The sequence below is a fragment of the Hydractinia symbiolongicarpus genome, chromosome 12 (assembly GCF_029227915.1).
Source record: "Hydractinia symbiolongicarpus strain clone_291-10 chromosome 12, HSymV2.1, whole genome shotgun sequence".
In the NCBI taxonomy this organism is placed as follows: Eukaryota; Metazoa; Cnidaria; class Hydrozoa; order Anthoathecata; family Hydractiniidae; genus Hydractinia; species Hydractinia symbiolongicarpus.
Genome location: NC_079886.1, coordinates 6,853,434 through 6,873,845, shown reverse-complemented (window position 1 = coordinate 6,873,845; position 20,412 = coordinate 6,853,434). Strand labels below are relative to the sequence as shown.

General features: G+C 38.6%; 2 protein-coding genes across 2 annotated transcripts; one reads left to right on the top strand and one right to left on the bottom strand.

The window, feature by feature from the left end:
• Window positions 1-8,336: 8,336 nt before the first annotated feature.
• On the bottom strand, window positions 8,337-12,763 carry LOC130622571 (uncharacterized). Its single transcript, XM_057438038.1, has one exon. The coding sequence runs from the start codon at window positions 12,085-12,087 to the stop codon at window positions 8,695-8,697; it is 3,393 nt and encodes a 1,130-aa protein (XP_057294021.1). The 5' UTR covers window positions 12,088-12,763; the 3' UTR covers window positions 8,337-8,694.
• A 2,448-nt stretch (window positions 12,764-15,211) lies between these two features.
• On the top strand, window positions 15,212-18,698 carry LOC130622103 (vesicular inhibitory amino acid transporter-like). Its single transcript, XM_057437506.1, has 2 exons — window positions 15,212-15,322; window positions 17,028-18,698. Exons 1-2 carry the CDS (start codon window positions 15,232-15,234, stop codon window positions 18,593-18,595), a joined length of 1,659 nt encoding a protein of 552 aa, XP_057293489.1. The 5' UTR covers window positions 15,212-15,231; the 3' UTR covers window positions 18,596-18,698.
• Window positions 18,699-20,412: the final 1,714 nt, after the last annotated feature.

Genomic DNA, 20,412 nt, shown 5'->3' with positions numbered 1-20,412 from the left:
AACTTCATGCCCGTCAGGACGGAGCCGCAGGCGATCTAGCTTGATTGCCTTGTTGGGTTTCATCCCGATCATGGCAGTCTTGGTATTGTTCATGCTTTTAAGGATGGTGTACAGATGTTTCACCCATGTGGGACTAGTCTCATCAGTGACCAACTCTTGTGCATCCTTGGACTTAAACAGTCTCTCAGCGAGCACCTTGTTATAAGACTCGACAAAGGCTGTGAACGTATGATGATATTTGGTGGTTGCGCGCTTAATCTCGACCCCTTTGCCCTCTAGCAGTTTTGTCACATCCGACTTGAACTTACTACCGTTGTCGCACTGGAAGATCTTCGGATAGCGTAAAGGTCCTTTGCCTTTCGCGTAAATGTCCTTGATCATGTCAGCGACTTCGCTGGCTTTCTTCGTTCTCAATGGTCTAGCTACCTTGTATCTCGAGGCTACATCGATCCCTGTGAGGATATATTTGTACACGTTGCTGTAGACTTTGTCATGAGGCATGTAGAGCAAGTCAAATTGGTGCATTTCATTAGGTTTTTTAATGGTAAAATGCGGGTAATCAATCCTTTTAGGTCCTCGAATATGTCTAAGCCATAAGAGTTGTCTAGACAGCCAGTGTACGACTTTCTTTTTAGGTAGTCCACTCTGCTCAGCGAGCAATTTAACAGCCTTGCGACCAGTCCAGAGATTCTCAGGGGTATAGTAAATACTGCTCAATTTTTCTACCTCCTTCTCTGTGGGAATATGTGTTTTCGACATGTTAATTACATATCGAAAACATTTTTAGAGGTGTGTAAAATTTTAGGTTTTAGAGATATAAACAGTACCCTTTTGAAACAGGTAAAACAGGGTTATAAATGCTCACTTAAAGAGGTTATGTGAGACAGATTATTTATCTGCCAACTCACTCCCTTACCACGACGGTAGAACTGTGTGCGGGTTGCAACAGGAATCCTGTGGTAACTCACTCCCTTACCACGACGGCAAAGCTGTGTACATTTCAGAGCCTGGTTTGTACCAGCTGGAACTGTGTTCCCCTCTCGGGTTATATTCCCTTTCGGCCTTCGGTCATCAAGACTGGAAGCCGCCGAAGCATTCAGAACGTGGGTTTTCGAAATGTTGAAAACATTTTACATATAACTCATGTGGAGACGCTAGGCGAACTTGTACACTACAAAACCAAGGAGGGCTAGGGATCCAACGATGAACGTCAGCTCGCCGTCTTGTTGTTGCTTGGAAGGTGTGTAAAAATCGGATAGTTTTGGAGCTTTTTCGATCGTTGCGATATAGTATCCCCTCATCCCTTCATCGAGCTTCTTCAAGTTCTCTCCAGCTTGCCTTTTCAGCTCTCGTTGATGATTATACCAATCAATCTTTGCCTGCCTGTTACGTACCCACTGTTGCTGAGCTGCTTGAAGTTGTTCAATTGCTTTATCATGTCGTTTCCGTTCCTCTTCGCCATGGCCTGACAGCTTACTGAACCGGAAACTTGATCCGCTGAAGGCTAATGCATTAATCGCAGCACCAGCCACAAGAACACCGATAGTTGCCATTTATTTTCAGTATTCCACAGAGTGAAATCTACCATCTAAGATGTTCAGCTGAGCATCCTGAAGTAGGAAAACGTAGCATTTAATACTTCCGGTTGTTCCGTCTGCCTTCTTTGTCATATGCAATGTTATACCGTCTAACAATCTCTGTAATTGCCTTCCGGAACCGTGGAGACTATGATCAGGTGATGCTCGGAAGTCAACAAACAGGGCGTATCTTTCTGTGAAGAAATGCCCAATCGTCACCTCTGAATCGTGGCTACCGAATAAGTTTACGATCTGCTCGAGGTGATCTTTTGGGAGCATCGCGTGCGTGTAAAGTTCATTTGGCTCACCCTCGACAGTGATCGAGATTTTTTCGATCTTTGGGTTATAAAACACCTCGTTAGCGCCCGAGTAAGCCTTCACTTTTCCAGGGTCTACAAGGAGCAGTAAAACGCCTTTCAAACTTTTTGCAAGCGTATCAATTTGTAAATTGTAGCTTGTGTCAGCCTTTTTTATCGTGACAACCTTCCTACGGAGTACCCTTTCATAGGGTAGCGCAAAACGACTATACCGTGACAAGATAGCGCTCGCGAGACCCTCGTTATTAACCTTGTCAAACTCTAGTGTGATATTAGAAATCTTATACGCGGCATCCGGTGGTTTAGCTGCGGTATTTCCCACAGCTCCCGTACCGCCATCTTTGATAACGTCACCATATGATGCAAAATGGATAACAAATTGCAGCCTGTCGTATAATCCTGCCTGGTAGAACGGAAAGTCTCGTGTCAATTCAAACATTTTTCCTAGAGGAATACAAAAGGTGCTGCCATAGGCTGCGACGATCGCTTTTTCCTCATCCGTGCCTGCATGATCAGTCGCTTTTACCTGTAGGGCGCGGATTGTACCGTCGTTGGGGTTAATCCCCTCTAGGATCAAGTTGTTTTTCCAATCAAACTTGGGCAACCATAGGTCCTTGTAGGTAGCGAGCACCCTGTAGTCGCTAATATTTTGCACCTCGTTGCTATTTAAAGTGATACGAAGATTTTGCACCAAGGATTTACCTATATTGCTGACGATAGTGCGCTTCGTATTTGTCCCCGTAAGTTCGAGATCGAAAAGTAGTTTGATACTGCCTGGAAAAATTACATCGTTCTGCCCCATGTCGGGGATGTTAACATATAAGTCCTCGTTCTGATTAATCGTACTAGGCACATCACTTACTTTTACACGCTGCTTCTTCCCTTTCATAGCCATCATTGTTTTAATCTCCGCGTAGGGATCGAGCTTAGTTCCGAATATGTTACTCATACTTTATTATTAGCTGATTTTCGTTTCAAATAAATGCCGATTAATCCAATATACGAAGGAGACGACTTTACGCCAGAGGAAAACATTCCAGACGAGGATGGATCTTTCAGTAGGCCTGATGCCAGCTCCACGCTAACGCCAGATCAGGAGCAGGGTCAATCGCCTAGCGTCTCAGCACGAGACACCACGACAAGGCAGAGGGAAGAGCTATTAAAATCAAAGGTCGACGATTTTTACGATCACCTTGGTGAGGAGCTGGGGCAGCCAATCGCGAGATATTACAACGAGTTTGAGGCACGAAGAAACCAGCTTCTTTTCGATGGCATAGAGATCACGAAAAGGCATGGTGAATTAAGGAGCGTTGCCGAAATTCGAAGGAGGTTAGGTACAAATCGTTTGCGAGCCATGGGGTTAAAGGCAGTAAAGCAATGGCTCAGAAACTCCTTAACGAGTTTGTTCACGTTGAAGAGAAGGCCGATGATATCGAAATGATGCCGCTGCTCGAGAATGTCCTTGATGAAACGGAGAGCCTGATCGATCGCCTAGCGGCCGTGTCAGCGAAAGGGCTTCGCCCGTCTCCGCAGGAGCAAGAGACTCCCTTTGGCGCCAGCGAAGCCTTCACAGAGCGTAAAAGAAGAGGGCTCAACCTCGAGCTTCAAACGCTAAGGGGTAAGCTGAAGCACTTGAAAAACAAGATGATCTTCTACGACAGCGAGATCGCCAAAGCAGAAGCCAAGGTGAAAAGGCTTAAGACAAAGAAAGCTACGCCTGGAGTATCAGAGGAACAGCAAACTATCTGGAACGAAGACATTACAAAGGCTAGGGAAGATCTAGAACGACTCCAAGATCAAAAGGAAGCAGTACGAGAAGCACACGGTTTACTATCATCTGACATTCAAAGCCAACTGAAATCTATTAAGGAAACGCTGATGAAAATCGCAGAAGGCGATAAATCTCTGACTGAAAAGCTTAGAATCTTGTTCAAGGAGCAAGGGATTACTATAGCAAGCATCGTCTCGGCTGTTGGTCTACTTATTTCCACCATCGTACTCGCAGTTACAGGTGGTGGAGGAGCGGGTGCTGCAGCGGCAGGAAGTGCCGCAGGGAAAGGCTTTTTGCAAAAACAGCTGAAAAGGCTTGGAAAATTTTTGAAATACCTTGCAGGTAAGGCAGGTGCGGCGCTACCAGGGATTATTGGCACGGTTGTCTCGTTCTTTTTTAGAGTGGCTGCAAAAGTTGTTGAATACGCAGCCAAACACCTCTACATAGCGATCGCTGCCGCTGCTGCTCTTGTTGTGGCTTACGTTGGGAAGAGAGGCAAACTATCGTAAATATTAGTGCTCCTGCGGAGCACTTTTATTTCTTCAACCAAATGTACAGTAAAATACTTACTAACCCAGTTGCAATTAAGGCAGCTTTGTTGTCATCGTGTTTTTCGGCCTCTATTGCTAGCGTAGTCTCCACCCTGTGCTTCTCATGTTTAGGGATCACGCGGCTCACCTGTGGAGGGCGGCGCTTAATAATGATGTCAGCCTGCTTCGCGTTAATCTTCGGATTTATACCGATTGAAAAATAATCCTTGCTAATCAAAATTTTGTTCGTGAAATTCACAACATTTCCAATATGAAGGCTCATATCACTTGGGATCATATAGACGCCATGAGCAACACTAAATTCCACCTTGGACCGCGCATATTTCAGCACATTTTGAAATTCGGCAATTTCCTGACCCGTATCGTTAGGTCTAATTATTACGGCTTCAAATGTTGTCAGGTACAGGCATTGAGCATCAATTGCGCTGCCTTGGTTTCCAATGATTTCAGATCTTGCATTTGCCTGGCTTTCGAGAATTAGGTAGGCATAGAAGCGCACGCTTTGGGATAACTGTTCAATACCAATACGAGTGAGGCCCTGGGATTTTTCAATGATCCAGCGACTCCACGAGTCCTCGTCAAAATAGCTAGGGCCTGAACCAGGATAATCTTTGCGATGAAGTTGCCAACTACTGAAGATGGTTTCGTTCCTCCACTCCTGCTCACTACCAGGTACTCCAAACTCGCGAGCCAGTTGCTGGAGTTTTTGTTTGTTGAACGGATTGTTTAGACGTCGAAATCTAACTGAGCCCGGTAGAGAAATGTCAAGCTCCGATAGAATTTTACGGATTTGGAAATAGGCGTGAAATCGATACACGGCACGAACCATAGGCAACTCGGAGGTAAGATGCTGCATGGAAATACCGCAAGCAGATGTTGCACAGTAGGTAGCAAAGTTAAGTTGAGTGGACCAGAGACTGAAAGGGTGGCTGTTCCACTCCTTCACTAGCCCGCTAGTGCCGGAATAGAATTCATAGTCGACAAAGATGTCTGGAAATTTCACCCTGAACGAGGACCCTTGAGCCCTGAACGAGGACCCTTGAGCATCAATAACGATGTTCTGCACTGAAAGGTCATCCCCCTTAAGTCTCTCCAAATATCTCCCATGGTTGGGTGCATACTTTGCTTTCGGGTTGTATGAGTAAATGCTCATCTTTTCTTTAAGAATAAACATGAGACAGCTGTATGTCACGGATATAGAGAAGCCTACGATTTTTGACGATTACCTAGGGCAGGGTACAAGGATTGCCCTGAAATCGATAAGTATCAGGCCCGTATGGTTGAACCTTTACAGTGACAATGATTTTGTCATTCGTAGGACAGGGGCTGATCAGACAGAAACTAGAATTGAAATTATGAACGGTCTATACAGGATAGAGGATTTGGCAACCATCGTCAATAGCCAGGCAGGGGACAAGATTAAGCTGTTTGTCCTGAAAAATGGACTCTGTAGGCTTAGGGTTAGTGACGGGTATACTGTGGTAATTCATCGAAAACTACAGGAGCTTATTGGGCTACCCTACGACCCTGCAAAAAAGTACTTTACCAAAGGCGACTATGACAGCTTCTACAAAACTGACGTGTACCAAAGATTGAGACTCGTTTGCCCCCAGCTGGATGAAAACGATTGCCTACTGGATGGGAAGAAATCAAAAATTCTTGCTTTGCTTCCCACCAAAGAGCTAAACGCTTGGGGAGACATGCTAACATGGAATTTTGACACTCCAATCTACCTTCCTTTGAAAGGCTCAACAGACAGACTGGAGTTCATGCTGACGGACGAGCATCATCATGAAAAAAATGTTTCGTTCGATGCATTTACTCATAGAATAAATGGCTGATACAATGAAGCTTTACCCAACTTTGCTGCCAAGTGCGCCTGAGAATGAGCCTGAAGAAAGTCAGGTATACAGACTCAAGAAGATCGAGGAGGTGGAACAGTACTTGCGTGGTGAGATCAAAGAGCGTGACAAACTCGCCAAAAAGTTCAAGATGCATGGTACGTGGGTTAGATTCACTGATCTTGGATTGCTGGCTGTAAGTATTATAACTTCAGGTGTTGGGATTGGTAGTATGCTGTCCGGAATAGGTGTACCACTAGCTGTGGCGATGGGTGGTATCACGATCGCTGTAGGACTAGGGCAGGCAGGTTTACGGAATGCGGGGAAGAGGCTAGACGTTAAGTCAAAGGAGCATGAGGGCATCAGACTCTTAGCAGAGACTAAGTTGAACTCCGTTGTCGACCTCATCTCAAAGGCTGTGGAGAACGGTATGATTAGTGATTATGAGTTCAGCCTAATCATGCAGGAGAAGCAACGCTACATGTTGCTGAAGGAGCCGGTCCGACAACGAACGAGAAAGATCGTAGATTCCATCAATGATCGGGAGCGACAGCAGCTTGTCGCAAAGGGTGTGAGGAGGTCAAAGAGGAGCTTATGAAAAAACTTCAATCTGCGCAGTATGTCAGCGCTACTTAGAGTCTCCACCTGCTTATTCGTAGATCTAGTGTATTATTCAAAACACTAGATCACCTACACAATCTCGATCACTTCTCCCGTATCTTGATATATGAGCAAGTCGCCATCATGTACGACACGTCGCTGTTTTTTAGCGAGATCCCTCAAATATTGTTCAAGATTTTTCTCCCATGCAATTTTAGCACAAGGCTCGCAGTACGGTCCGTCCGTTTGTGTCGACGCATCCTTATACTTGACTTTGCGTATGGCTTCGAGAAGGTCTTTTCGCTTCAACGTAGAGTACCCTTTGAGACCTAAGGCTTTAGCTTCTTGTCGCAGTTTGTCCATTTGTTTATGTGAACGGCGCCAGGCTACATTCTACATGGAGATATGACGGCTGCCTTTCGTTGTAGGTGGTATGCGATCTAGAGTCCACCACCACCACCCCAAAAGACCCAGAACAGTTCATCGTAAAAGTCCTCTCGCGCTTCGGTTTCGATTTTGTCGTGCAGCGTTGCCATTTATTTTGTATATTTTTGGGTCTAACCTGCTTTGCCTCATGGATAAAAAAGTCTCACAAGGGCAGTGGCCACCATTGTAAGTGACGTAGTCTTGGTAGCAATACCAACAAAGCACCTTCTCTCCCATACGCAGACGTCTTTGACATCTACCACACCTATCGTAGGCATCTAGAGTTCTTTGACAGTCATCGCAGATTTCTCGCATTTATTTTATGATCCACCAAAAATTATTCAGTTTCTTCTAGTTCTTTAATTCTCTCTACTAGAGCGTTGATAGCATTCTCGCACTCTTCTTCTTTCGCACATTTTATCACAAGTGCGGTAAAGGTGAGGGCTAGGGCAAATCCCACACCTCCAAAAAGCGTAAAAAGCATAAAATTTGCGTACCAATCTAGCGCTGTCTTTTTATCGTTGCTTGACATTTATTATACCAGCAATACGTTTGTTTTTGTCGCTATCCGCAACAATTTTGAGATTTTTTATTTCCCTTTCAATTCAAACAGATTTGCGCGTTTGTTGATGTCAGCAGTTTTGTCGAGTGCCGTCATGATGTCACGTGACTTGTTTACTCATTTGAGGCATGATGAAATCTGTGACGTCACAGATTTTTAAAGGGGTCTAAAAGCACCGTTTTTTAATGAGGGTTTGACCGTCGAAAACCTAAACTGTACGCATAAGGGTGTACTACTCTAGCTAATTTCGCATAATTTTTTGCTACATAAATGTTTTAATCTGATATGGTAATCAGCAGCCAGTGTTATAACCATGCTGTTAAACTAACTATACAATGGGCAGTCCCTTCAGAGTTCAACTTATATGATTTGTACCGAAGCTATTCTTAGAGGGATCCTTGTAATCTCAATCACGAAAATAACCGAACAAATTAAGCTCCCATTGCTCATATTGATTCTCATTAACAGGCGAAGTTGAACTGACAAGACTGCTAAAAAAAATACGAATGGGGTTTCAGTTTATTACTGTTCTAATTTTTTTCATTACTTATCAGTTTTTTACCAATTTCACTGATAATGAAATAAATAGCACTGATGATGAAATAAATTTTCGAAAGGTTTTTTTATTTGTTCAATATTTTTTATGCTTGTACATTAAATACAGTATAGTTAAAAAAAATTAATCATCACATGTGAAAATTATTCGTTATGTATATGCATACATAAGAACCTATATGAAATAAAACCTAACATTTAATTTAACCCGGTGCAATTATGTTTCCCAATTACAATTGTAACGCCAGACAGTATAACAGTTTAGTATTTCCCGATGACAACCAATAAATGTATTTTATAAAAAAGTTTTTTCTCCATATAGTTTAATGTTATACTTTTTTTGCTGTTATCGTTAAACTTTCACTAATCTATTTCTGGACCAACTGAAACAATAATACATTTGCATTTAGATGTGGATCACTTAAAATGACAAACACAGTCATCATTGCTAATGTAGTTATCAAATTGTGCAAGGACATCACTCGTGCCATAGTCTAAACTTTAGCGTTGGTTGTTACCGATGTTTTGGATTGATGGTCAAACTTTTTCCTTCCCAATGACACAACTTTTTGGCTAAAAATATGCAAATATCCGAACATAATTCCTCTCGAACTTCGCAGCAAGGTGTACAACAAGCTGATAACAGCTTTAAACGCAATATCACTTTCCGTGTACCGAGGTTTTGCAATCTGCATAAAGCCAATACCTTCAGTAAGACCAAGTATAACGATAAACTTTAAAGAGATTTTCATTGCTTGTAATTTGTGACTATTCCTTAAAACGGGTTGATTTTGTTGATGAGGAGTGTTGAGTTTGTAAATGGCCAACAACAATGCCGCCACAGTAATCAAAAAGATGAAAGATACCGGACAAATATACCAAGCAATACGAGCATCAACATTAAAAATCCAACAAGACCCATTCTTTCCATAACCAACATTAATAATTGAGATTTTCTCCAGCACAGTTGTCACCAATACGGTTAGTGTTGGCGCAGCAAAAGCGAAGCAACATCTTGGAAGAAAACGCTTTAACTTTCTTTCATTTGAATCAACTTTGAATGAACTAAATTTTGCCACAAGGTCAAAAGCGATGACAGCTGTCCACATAAATGCACTAAGCAAACTCCAATGTATTGCTACTGCAATGGATTCGCAAGAGGTATAAGTTCTGCGATATATGACGGAACAAAAGAAAAGGCCATCAGCAATAAGTAATGTTACGCACATGCTCATATGACTTAGTCCAGGAATTGTTCTGAGCTCTGTGAATAGTACGTATGTTGTTAAAAGCGACACGTAGCAGAAGATACTCACACATGTAACAATCATAGAAATGTAATGTTCAGCATCTGTCAACCTTTCGTGCCAACCAAATATCTGTTTTGTGGATGCAGAAGTAGCTAAACAAACAGAGTAGCCTTTCTCTAAAGGGGTATAATGCTCAATGTGATAACTCTCAAATTTATTGTTTGAGTAACTAGTTAAAGTTTTGTTCTGTAGGATTGTCACATTGCTTGTTATTACTTTTTGTGGACAGCTCGTTCTATGCAAATGAAATTTTTCACATACGCTGACAAACAACTTGTTATTATTCTTGTCTATCACCTCCCACATTGTTGTGTTTTGGTTTGGAACACTAGTATTTTGGTCGAAAGTAATGTCACAATTAGATGACAGTTTCACGTTTGCAGCATTATAGACCCGCCGTTCTGCACATACTCTATATTGTGAAAAACTGCGAGAAATATCAAATCCGTATAATTCTGTTACTGATAGTGATGTATTTGGAGTTACAAAATAATGGTCTATCCCATTCCATAACTCTGTTTTATTGCTTCCAAGTGCTCTATTTAAATTATTTAAGAAGTTTGATCCTGCAGGTGGAATTATGATCATTATTTTTGCAGAGCTACTCAAACTTAAAAGTGCATTGAATGTTACATTAATTCCAAGTTCGTTTTGCAAATCTTTACGAAATTTTTTTACGTTAAAGATGCTGTTGTTTGTCAAACTAACGTAAGCCTTTAACCCATAAAGCGCTAGACATTGATCGAAGGCTTCATTTTCGATGTCAATACTTTCTTTTCCAGGTAAACCATGTTCTTTCACACATTCAGATCCTGTCTTACGATATGAAAGTGGACAGTTGTGCTTTACACAAACAGACTCTTTAAGGTCATACAATTCCCCATTTTTACATTGTGCATTGCTTTGTTGGTGATTTAACGCTGAGCTACTGAGAATAACAGACCATGTAAGTTTAGACGTACCAGTTGCACCACCAAAAAATGGAAGACATTGAACAATCTCGTGAATATTTTTAAGTTGAAGGCATTTCCAACAACCATAATTTGCAAAGGCATAAAATGCTGCTTTATATGATTTATAGAAATCATGATCGTCATTTGTAGAATGGTTTTCGTCATCACCAAGATATTTGGTGCACTGATCAGACTTAACTCCATTCGTTTCTGTGTTCAGTATGCATGATTTAATCAGTCTTCCCTTTTCCGTTTCATTGAGCCCACTGCAAGAAGCTGAAATATTAATGTGATAAAATTTGCTTACAAAATTGCATTTTGCACAAAATGAATTACGGTACATATATCCATCAGGTCCTATGACAGGAACGCTTTGCTCCAAAGAAAGATTCGAAGAATGTAAACACCGAACCGTATCATTAGCATCTGCGCCCATTGCGCAATGTTTGATCATGGTGTAGGCGGCAGATAGAAAATTGTTAGATTCTATTATATATTCACAAGACAAATCCCCATGTCTTTTCGTTTTTGCAAGAAACGTTTTCAGGTATTCCTCCATAGTGGTAGCATTGGTTTCATTCCAAAACGCATCAAAGCAGCAACCCAAGTTTTCAGCACAGTCATAACTGCAACCACAGCATGTCGAGTTTGGTTGTCCGCGACCACACAAATAAAAATCAAGCAGTGCGTCGTTTTCAGCATTGTGTCCCGCTATACTAAGAAATTGTCTAACTGGAAACTTTTGTTTTTTGATTTGAATTACTACAGTTTTCTTCTCGTTCATTACCAATTTAAAATGGAGATTAATTGCTCCCTTTCGGGATTGATCTGGTTGGGTATTATTTGCAAGACAAAAAGGATTGTCAACCGTTGCATTATCTGAGCCATTAGTACATAAGACACAATGGTAGTTTTTGTACTTGTTTATTTGAGCGGTGTATGACAGGCAAAGATCATAATATTTGCTTTCTGTGTTATTGCATGTTTTAATGGATTTGTTGCACTTCTGAATAAGTGATTTTGATTCGTTGTTATTTATTAGGCTGACCGTACAATCTTTGAATTGTGACAGCAATGACATTGATATGCGTTGGTTATTTCTTAGTCCTGGTCCATCTCCACATTTCATTTCGATATCAATATACGTATATTCAGGAACGAGGTTGCATTTTGCGCAAAATTCGTTTCGATATAAATAAGAATCTCTTCCCAACACAGGAATATTTATCGTGGATGTTGATTCCAAACATTTCCTTTTATCTGTTAGGTTACCAAATGGCAGACATGATTTTACCATGTATACTGAGTCGCTAACATGTCCTTTTAATTCCAGAATATTATCACAGACCATGGTGATGTGTTCCGTAGATTTATTTACTAGCAATTTGGTATACGTCTCCATTGAAACGGGTTTTGTCTTGTTCCAGTATGCATCGGCGCAACAGGTTTTAAACTTCATACAATTTTCATCGCAATTACAACAGTTTGAGCCAAACATACACAGCTGATCAAAATCTCCATTTTCTAGGTTCGCACCATGGAAAAATTTGTTTAATGGAAACTCGACCAATTGAGAAAGTGTCGTAACAACCAATAAATGAAAACAACATATAAAAATCAACATTTTTGTTCTTTCCTTTCCTCGTTCTTTTTTCAGTAAAATTCCTTTACAAATTAACTTTTGATGTTTTAAACAGCTTCAGATATTGTTTCTGCTGTATTCTTAATATTAAAATCAAATTTAAATCTAGTTAAAATCGTTAACATTTCATTTTAGGCAAGATAAGGATGTTAAATAAAGAATTATTAGTGCATCATTAAACACATATAGATTTGAATATACTAGTCTCTAAGTTCTTTTGTTACAACAATTGCATCTAAATAAAGGCAAACTTTAGGTAACTCAAGAAGTCAATGGAAAAAGGACAAGACAACCCTCGCGGCTTTAACACTCGTCCCGAGTAGAATTTGAATATCTTAAAAAGATGATCACAGTAGGCAGGATTCAACCATTCTTAAACTTTTCAAAGCTCCGTAATAATATCGCATCGCCTAAAATTGGATTTCTTTAATGTACCGTTAGACGAAAAACACTAAACAATACGCTTCCTCCAAAACGGACGAGTGTAATAATTAGACAAGACATTAAAAAACATTTACTCGGTATAATTTTTCGCACTTATTTAGCAGAAGATGTAACTATAACACCGAGGAACGTTGTTCTTATAAAAGCTAGCTAACGTTAAAAACCAAGAAACGTTGTTCTTATAAAAGCTAGCTAACGTTAAAAACCAAGAAACGTTGTTCTTATAAAAGCTAGCTAACGTTAAAAACCAAGAAACGTTGTTCTTATAAAAGCTAGCTAACGTTAAAAACAAAGAAACGCTGTTCTTATAAAAGCTAGCTAACGTTAAAAACCAAGAAACGTTGTTCTTATAAAAGCTAGCTAACGTTAAAAACCAAGAAACGTTGTTCTTATAAAAGCTAGCTAACGTTAAAAACCAAGAAACGTTGTTCTTATAAAAGCTAGCTAACGTTAAAAACAAAGAAACGCTGTTCTTATAAAAGCTAGCTAACGTTAAAAACCAAGAAACGTTGTTCTTATAAAAGCTAGCTAACGTTAAAAACCAAGAAACGTTGTTCTTATAAAAGCTAGCTAACGTTAAAAACCAAGAAACGTTGTTCTTATAAAAGCTAGCTAACGTTAAAAACCAAGAAACGTTGTTCTTATAAAAGCTAGCTAACGTTAAAAACCAAGCAACGCTGTTCTTATAAAAGCTAGCTAACGTTAAAAACCAAGAAACGTTGTTCTTATAAAAGCTAGCTAACGTTAAAAACCAAGCAACGCTGTTCTTATAAAAGCTAGCTAACGTTAAAACAACGACGAATACACATAATAATTTGACTCTTGTTTACATATGACATACACATATGATCAGAAATATAAAATGTCTACTTATATCACGTTTTCTAGTTTTATCAGGATATAGAAACTCTAAATCCTGAAAAGAATATAAACCTGCAACCACATTTGCACTAGCAGAAATCAAAGATGTTGACTTTCAAAAATTTGTTTTGTTTTTCATTTTTTAAGTTGTTTTGTTTTGATTCTTGCTTCTGTTTTGTGAGTACATCCGCCAAGACGGTTTATCAATTATTTACAATTGTTTCCCCATCTTGTCTAATCTGAAGTTGCTCTGGTTATGTAAACGTCTTTATTGGTCAAATTCACTTTGATTCCATATCAATACTTCATTGGATAGATTTGAAAATAATAAGATTTTTCGGTAAAGTTGTTGATTTTTAAAACCACCTTATTTGACTTTAGAAGAATATGTCACAAAAACAAAAGAAACATTAAACAGGGTTTCTCACTTGTGAAATAAAAAGTTGCAGGAAAGGCCAGTTAACTTCAACATATCTTGAAAAAATAATTAATAGGGAGTGTGACCAGTCTGGAAATATCTAAAGTAAAACGTATTCAAGATGTTCATCCTATTTGCTGTAATTTATTTGCTAGTCGCGTCTGAGTATTGCTTTTAAGCTTTGCTATGTTAAATGACATTACAAATGGAGCTTTGAAAATGTGAAGATTTAACTCCGTGCAAAATATTTAAATTACACAATATGGCTGACAAAAACATTTATTAGCCCTTGCTCATCATTTTTAAAAAAAATTTTTTTGAAGCCTAATTCGACTTTTCTTCTTAGCAGGAACTCGATTAAGCCCCAAAGGCTTATAACATAGAAATAATCTTAAGTACAGAAAGCAACCTCGATCCCAAGACCTTAGCGTTTTTTTTTTTATAAAAACACGCTACAGGCCCTGGGGACGAAGTTGTTGGAAAAGGTTATTGAAAGGGGCTGGGTTGCGTAATAGAATAGCAACTTGTAGGGCTTTCTTTATGAAAAATTTTAACATTTTGGCAACACAAGATGGTTTAGAATACCTTTTATAAATTTAATGATATTGTTGGATGAAATAGTTGAAAATCTGGAGCTAGGCCAGTTACTGGTATATATTCAGGCGTTACAATAAAATGTTTTTTCGAATATTGGACTTAAACTCACGTGATAACATAATCAAGGGGTTTATTTGTCAGGAATGATTTCTGAGGGTTGGGGCTTACTTTGAATGGAAGAGGGACTTATTAGAAGGATGGCGCTTAGTTGAGTATTTATGGCAAATAAGGCATCGTGAGAAATCCATTTCTTTCTTCGTTCTCCAGGGCCATGGCAAAATTATGAATGGAAAGATTAGAAAGACATGTAACTATTATCGCATACTATACGTCTCCTAGAGGTTTGACTAAATTGACGTGTGGGGGAAGGAGATCTCGGATAATGTCAACAATTTTTGACAAAAAAATACAAAAAAATTACTCGTTCATCGTTTTGTTATTTGATCAAATGCATTTATATACCGACGCCATTTAAGGCTCGTTTCCATGTGACTCCATTTTCCACTGTAGCCTAAAAAAACTCACAAGCTTTTTTCTTAGTGCGTTTAAATTTTTACAAAATTGGAAGTTTTTGTACACGCTCTAACAAAAAATGCTTCTGAGCTTGTATGACGCGGATTAACATTTTTTTGCGTGGATTAAAAGAAAAAAAAGGAAAGAAAACGACAAGTCATGAAAAAAGAACAGCTATATATTTTAATGTTTTATTACCAGTTGGACAAGATTTGTATTGACAGCGCGTGTTAATGACAATACTTGACAAGCAAGAATACGTCATTAAGATGATTATCATATTTCGTATATAAATGACGTGTACATTGCAATTTTTATTCAGTGTTCTTTTAAACAGAAGTTTGAAAGGGTTACACGTGAACATGGAGGTGGACCTCGAGAAGGGTAAGTGACTGTGTTGATAAAATTTTTATGAAGGTGATAAGGCGTTTCTTTTAGTTCGTATTAACTAATTTCTTGTACGCCTTGATATTTTATAACCTTAATTTTTATGGAGGTTCTAAAATCTTTTTTTCTTTCAATGGACACCTTCCGAACTATCAAAAAAGTTTTCACTCACCTGCAGCGACTGACATGTCTCCTCCGTATGTATGGGGTTTGTCGTTGCGTCGCTAGCACCCAAAAAAAGTAAAAAAATTGTTTCAGAGTCAAGAACTTAGTAAAAAAAGCGCGTTGCAACATGACAACACACAGGGTCGTAGCAGCCTAGGGAGCTAGTGGACACTCCAGTCTCTCCCCCCGCCCCTCCCCCCCCCCCCCCCAAAAAAAAAGAAAAATAATAAAAAAATATATATATATTGGGTGTCAACTTCAACTCCACATCAAGCGAACATATCAACAAAAGTAATTCTCTCTGTTTTTAATGGTGTTTTCTATAACTCCCCTTTTCAATAGCTGTTTTATAAAAAAAATTGTGAACATTTAAAAAATGACTGCGTTAAGGAGCGACTTAAAAAGCTGGTGCATGAAAATATGGCTGTTGTGAAAATAGTCCACACATTGTGTAAAAACTACGAAACCAAAATTATTTCTTAAAACGATAACCCATTGTTTTTCTTCCGTTTAAACCTAAAAACACATTTTACTCTGCAAGAGGTAAAATTATGAGCTATTAACTTGCGAATCTCTGCGTTTGTGAAACAGCCTGTATAACTTGTTTTAAAAAAAAACACAATTGCGTCACTAAAATATTTCAAGAATGTTAAGTGTTTTGTCAAAACAGATACCATTGCGTCATTATTTAAACGCGGTCTGTTTAAATTTGTTTATTTTTAAAGTGTTTTTATAAATGTAAAAAGCAGCTAACGATAGTAATCTAGTAAATCTGTTATCTTAAACTCTTAAAAGTTTTTTTTAGCCAACTTCGGCACTAGGGCATCTTGTATCTTTTTGCCATTGTTTGTCTCGCCGTCCCAGTTATAGAAGAGACAACAGGCGCTATAAAAAGGTTGCTTTCTAGCAGAGTAAACCAACGTTCTCTTTGCTTACTCTGAAAAAGTCGTACCTTGGATAAAGGTTAACGAACAATTCGTACTTTTTAACTAGTCTTTAAGACGGCCACTAATTAACAACCTCGTTCCAAGGGCAATTTTTCGCTTTTTTGATATTCGAGACGCCGCCCGAGATTGTCAGAAAGAGAAAAGTGGGCCTGGGTACGAGGTTGACTAATTAAGTAAAACTAAGAACACGATTACTTAAAGGGGCGCCACTTTGACAGGAAAATAGCATTTGAAGCGCACAATTTGCACATTTAAAATTGCGAAACGACCGACTTTACGGTCTATGAGGGCTTTATAATTAGATAAAAAGGATCGTCAACCAAAAGCTAACACTGTTTACAACTGCAGGTCTGACCAAAAAACCGAAGCGAACAGAGACAAACTTAAAATGGTTGTGTATTATATCGAAAGTACATCGAAATGAATTTTAAAACTTCCTGCTTTGTCGCAAATGTTTTAATTTAAGATTATAGAATAAAACTTATCATTGTCTTCCACTTTCAATTACTTGTTTTAGAGTTTTTCTTTTTTATAAAATACATTTTTTTAGTTACATATTTTTCAGTTACTTTTTCTTTTTTTTCTTTCAGAACATGAAGACCATTTTTCCAGTGGCAGTTACGACCGATCGTACGACCACAGTTTTGACCGTTCCGCTGACCAACACAGCTACAGACATTCAAAGAGTTACAGCGTTAGCTTTGCGGTGAATGAAAAGTCATTGCTTCTTTCAAGTCAGAAACCAACTAAATCAGACTACAAAAGTCAAGAAAAGAATGAGAAATTTATTAATGTTAGTGTCTACAAACGCGAGAATCGCGGAACGTCAATAACACAGTCCATAGCATATTTATCCCATCTCAGTAGAAGTACTTACTTTGGTTTTGACAGCACTGCTTATTCAGTTGCCAAAGAAAAAGAAGAAATCTGGCATTCAAAAACCTTGTCACTTATCGACCAACCATCACTAGATCGTAAAACACCGAGTGCGATATACTTTTTTACAATATTAAACATGGTCACAGGTTTAACGATCTTCCCCATGCCTTATTACATCTCTCGCTGCGGTATCCCAATGATTCTTGTTTGCATCGCAACAGGTGGTCTGTGTGTATACACTACTATTTTAATCAACAGATGCCAGTATCAACAATCGAAAGATGGAAGCCGGAAACGAATTTACACGAGTTACGTCGACTTAGGGAAGGCCACAATTAGTTGGAATGGTGATAAAATCATGCAGATTGTTGTGGGTAGTAATGTTCTTGTCAATATCTATCTTCTCATATTCTGTGCCCGCGTCACTGTTGATTTGTTTCAAAGTGTTTTAAACCTTGACATACGTATTTGGATGGCAATATGGATGGGAATCGTTTACCCGATGTTTTTGATACGCAAAATGTCGATTATTGCCTGGTTTGGCTTCTTTGGGCTTCTGTTTTATACAACTGCCTTCGGCATATCAATCGCTGAATTAATTTTAGAATTCAAAAACTTTGTGCCAGCCAACTTGTCTCCTAAATTTGCTGTAAACGATTTCTTTATTGGATATGGGATCGTATTAAATTCATTCAGCTACCATCTCGCGTTGCCTTCCCTGGAAGCCAGTATGAAATATCCAACACAATTTAACGTCCTTTCGTCATCTGCGCTTGTCTTAAATACTATTTTAAAAGTGGCTTATGGTGTATTGGGTGCTTCTGTATATGGACTGGCAACACAGCCATCAATTCTCAGCAACTTCCAAGCATCTGCTTTGATCATTGTTATGAATGCAATGATAGCTTTTAGCATGTATTCCTTTTTCCTGCCGTCTGCCTTCGTTGTGTTTGATATGATGGACAGCGTATTTTTGACTAAATTTTCAACCAAAGGGAAATGTCATGAATACGCGTGGCTGCTAATGTCGAGGCTTCTTGTGGCTATTTTTCTTCTATTCGCCGCAGTTGTCATTCCAAAGTTTGAATTGGTAACAAGCTTTGTTGGTCAAATTCGAGGCAGTGTCACATCAATTGTTTTGCCTATATACTTTTACTTAAAGCTAAAGAAAAGACACATAACTACTTTTAGCATTCTCGTGCATTTGTTCTTGGTTATCATTGCATGTCTACTGGCCGGTGTTGGAACTGTATACAGTGTAATTGGAATGTTTAGCTAAAAAAAAAAAAGGTCAAAAACTTGTCGATGTACTCTAAAGTACAATGTTACCTTATTTTATCGCTAACATATGATGTTTCAAGTTATAACCATTTAAAAAGAAATTTTTTCTTTTTCTTTTCTACTCACCCTTTGTAGCAAAGATTTCTAAATTGATATGTGCAATCAAAATAGGTTCACACAAAGGACTTGGTTTTAAATGATATTTTATACAGGGAGAGAGAGAGCATAGGAGCTTTAAAACAAAATTTTGTCGTGTATATCCACTGTGCGATGGTATGTGAAAAGAAAAGCATGTTCCTGTCTTTCTGTTACTGATAAAAAACCCTGCAACACTTCCATTTCTATATTGTGTATTGCTTTTTACTCTTTTCACTGGGTGATAAATTAGCCGGGGATACACAACCCTCTTTATAGCGACCTTGTTGCACGGCACACTATGCCACAAAGTGAACTGCTGTGCTTATTAATCAATACGAGGGAATATCCAGGAGTGTTACGCGTTAGATATAACTGGGAAAAAATCGGGGAGACTGTTTAGAAATAAAAAAATACAAATCCTAAGTTCTAACTTGTATCTTTTCCATTTGACCTACCAAAACTTGTCGAGGGAGATTTGAACATATGCTTTATAATGGCATAAAGAAACCTTGGTTTACAAATAGACTAACGACATCATTCATCATGTTTGTGATACAGATGTGCGATGTTTCTTTGATTTAGCAAAGGCTCTAACTTGATAAAACGAAGATTAAGACGATAAGAAAAAAATATGTTTGCACATGGCGAGTCTAAGATCAAGATAATCGATTTCAACTGATTTCATCTTCCATCTATTTCCTTCCTTCTAGTTGTTATTTATTTATTTATTATTGTTTATTTTTATTCCTATTTGCGTACCAATAAATTAGTCTGCTTCTTTTAAAACGCTCTCTCGAAAAAACGCTTCGATTTATATTTTTGAATCATTAAGGCTGGAGTTACATTCTCATTTTTCTAAAACCAAGCTTTGATCAAGTAAGAAATGTGGGTGACATGCAGTCCTTGCTAAATATATAATAAAAAATATTCTTCTTAATTTGATATTTTCTCCAAGGCCTAATAATAACCTGTCAGTGTCATTTAAGTCCAACCTAGCCAGGACATACAGTTCAAATTAAACAACATCGTTTCCAGGATATATGACAAAGAGAAGTAATGAAATTTCTTAGCGCCGTCTCCGATATCACAAAAAGCGAAAAAGGCCCTGGGAGCGAAGTTGTAATTTAATCTTTCATTGCACTTAACTGTGTTGCTTTTTAAAGTTTATAAAGAATTTAAATCCCCGTCTTCATTTCTAGACTACTCTGAGAAAACGGAAGTGCTGAATGTCATGACTCTAAACTACTAGTATTAAAAAAGCAATTTTACAAGTGGCTTTGGCTTGGATCTGAAAATTTAAAGTAACAAGTCGGTAGCCCGTGGAAAAATCCACGGCTTTGACCGCTTTTTATTTGAGGTATTTTGTGTGTCCCGCTAATACGGTTACAATTTTGCGTGACAGACAGACAGACGTATGCGGGTATTATAATATAGATGCGAAAAAAGCAATGCAACGGAGCATAAGACGTTTTCATAAACAAACAGTTTAAAGCGTTCCCTATACAAATGGTCTTTTTCTTCGCGCCATCCTGAAATCGGAAAACGAAATGAGACCTTTGTGCCAGCGTTGTGTTTTTAGTTTGTTTGTTTTTTGTTTGTTTGCTTTAAAAACAACATGTTTGATATTTCATACAAGCAAGCGATTATGGTGCAGCAATTGTTTTGCGAACAGACAAA

Bases quoted from the DNA above. Each gene is read 5' to 3' on its own strand.
- LOC130622571 (XM_057438038.1), bottom strand. From the start codon at position 12,087: ATGTTGATTTTTATATGTTGTTTTCATTTATTGGTTGTTACGACACTT.
- LOC130622103 (XM_057437506.1), top strand. From the start codon at position 15,232: ATGACGTGTACATTGCAATTTTTATTCAGTGTTCTTTTAAACAGAAGT. The intron at 15,323-17,027 runs GTAAGTGACTGT...TTTTTCTTTCAG, and splicing joins GGAGGTGGACCTCGAGAAGG to AACATGAAGACCATTTTTCC.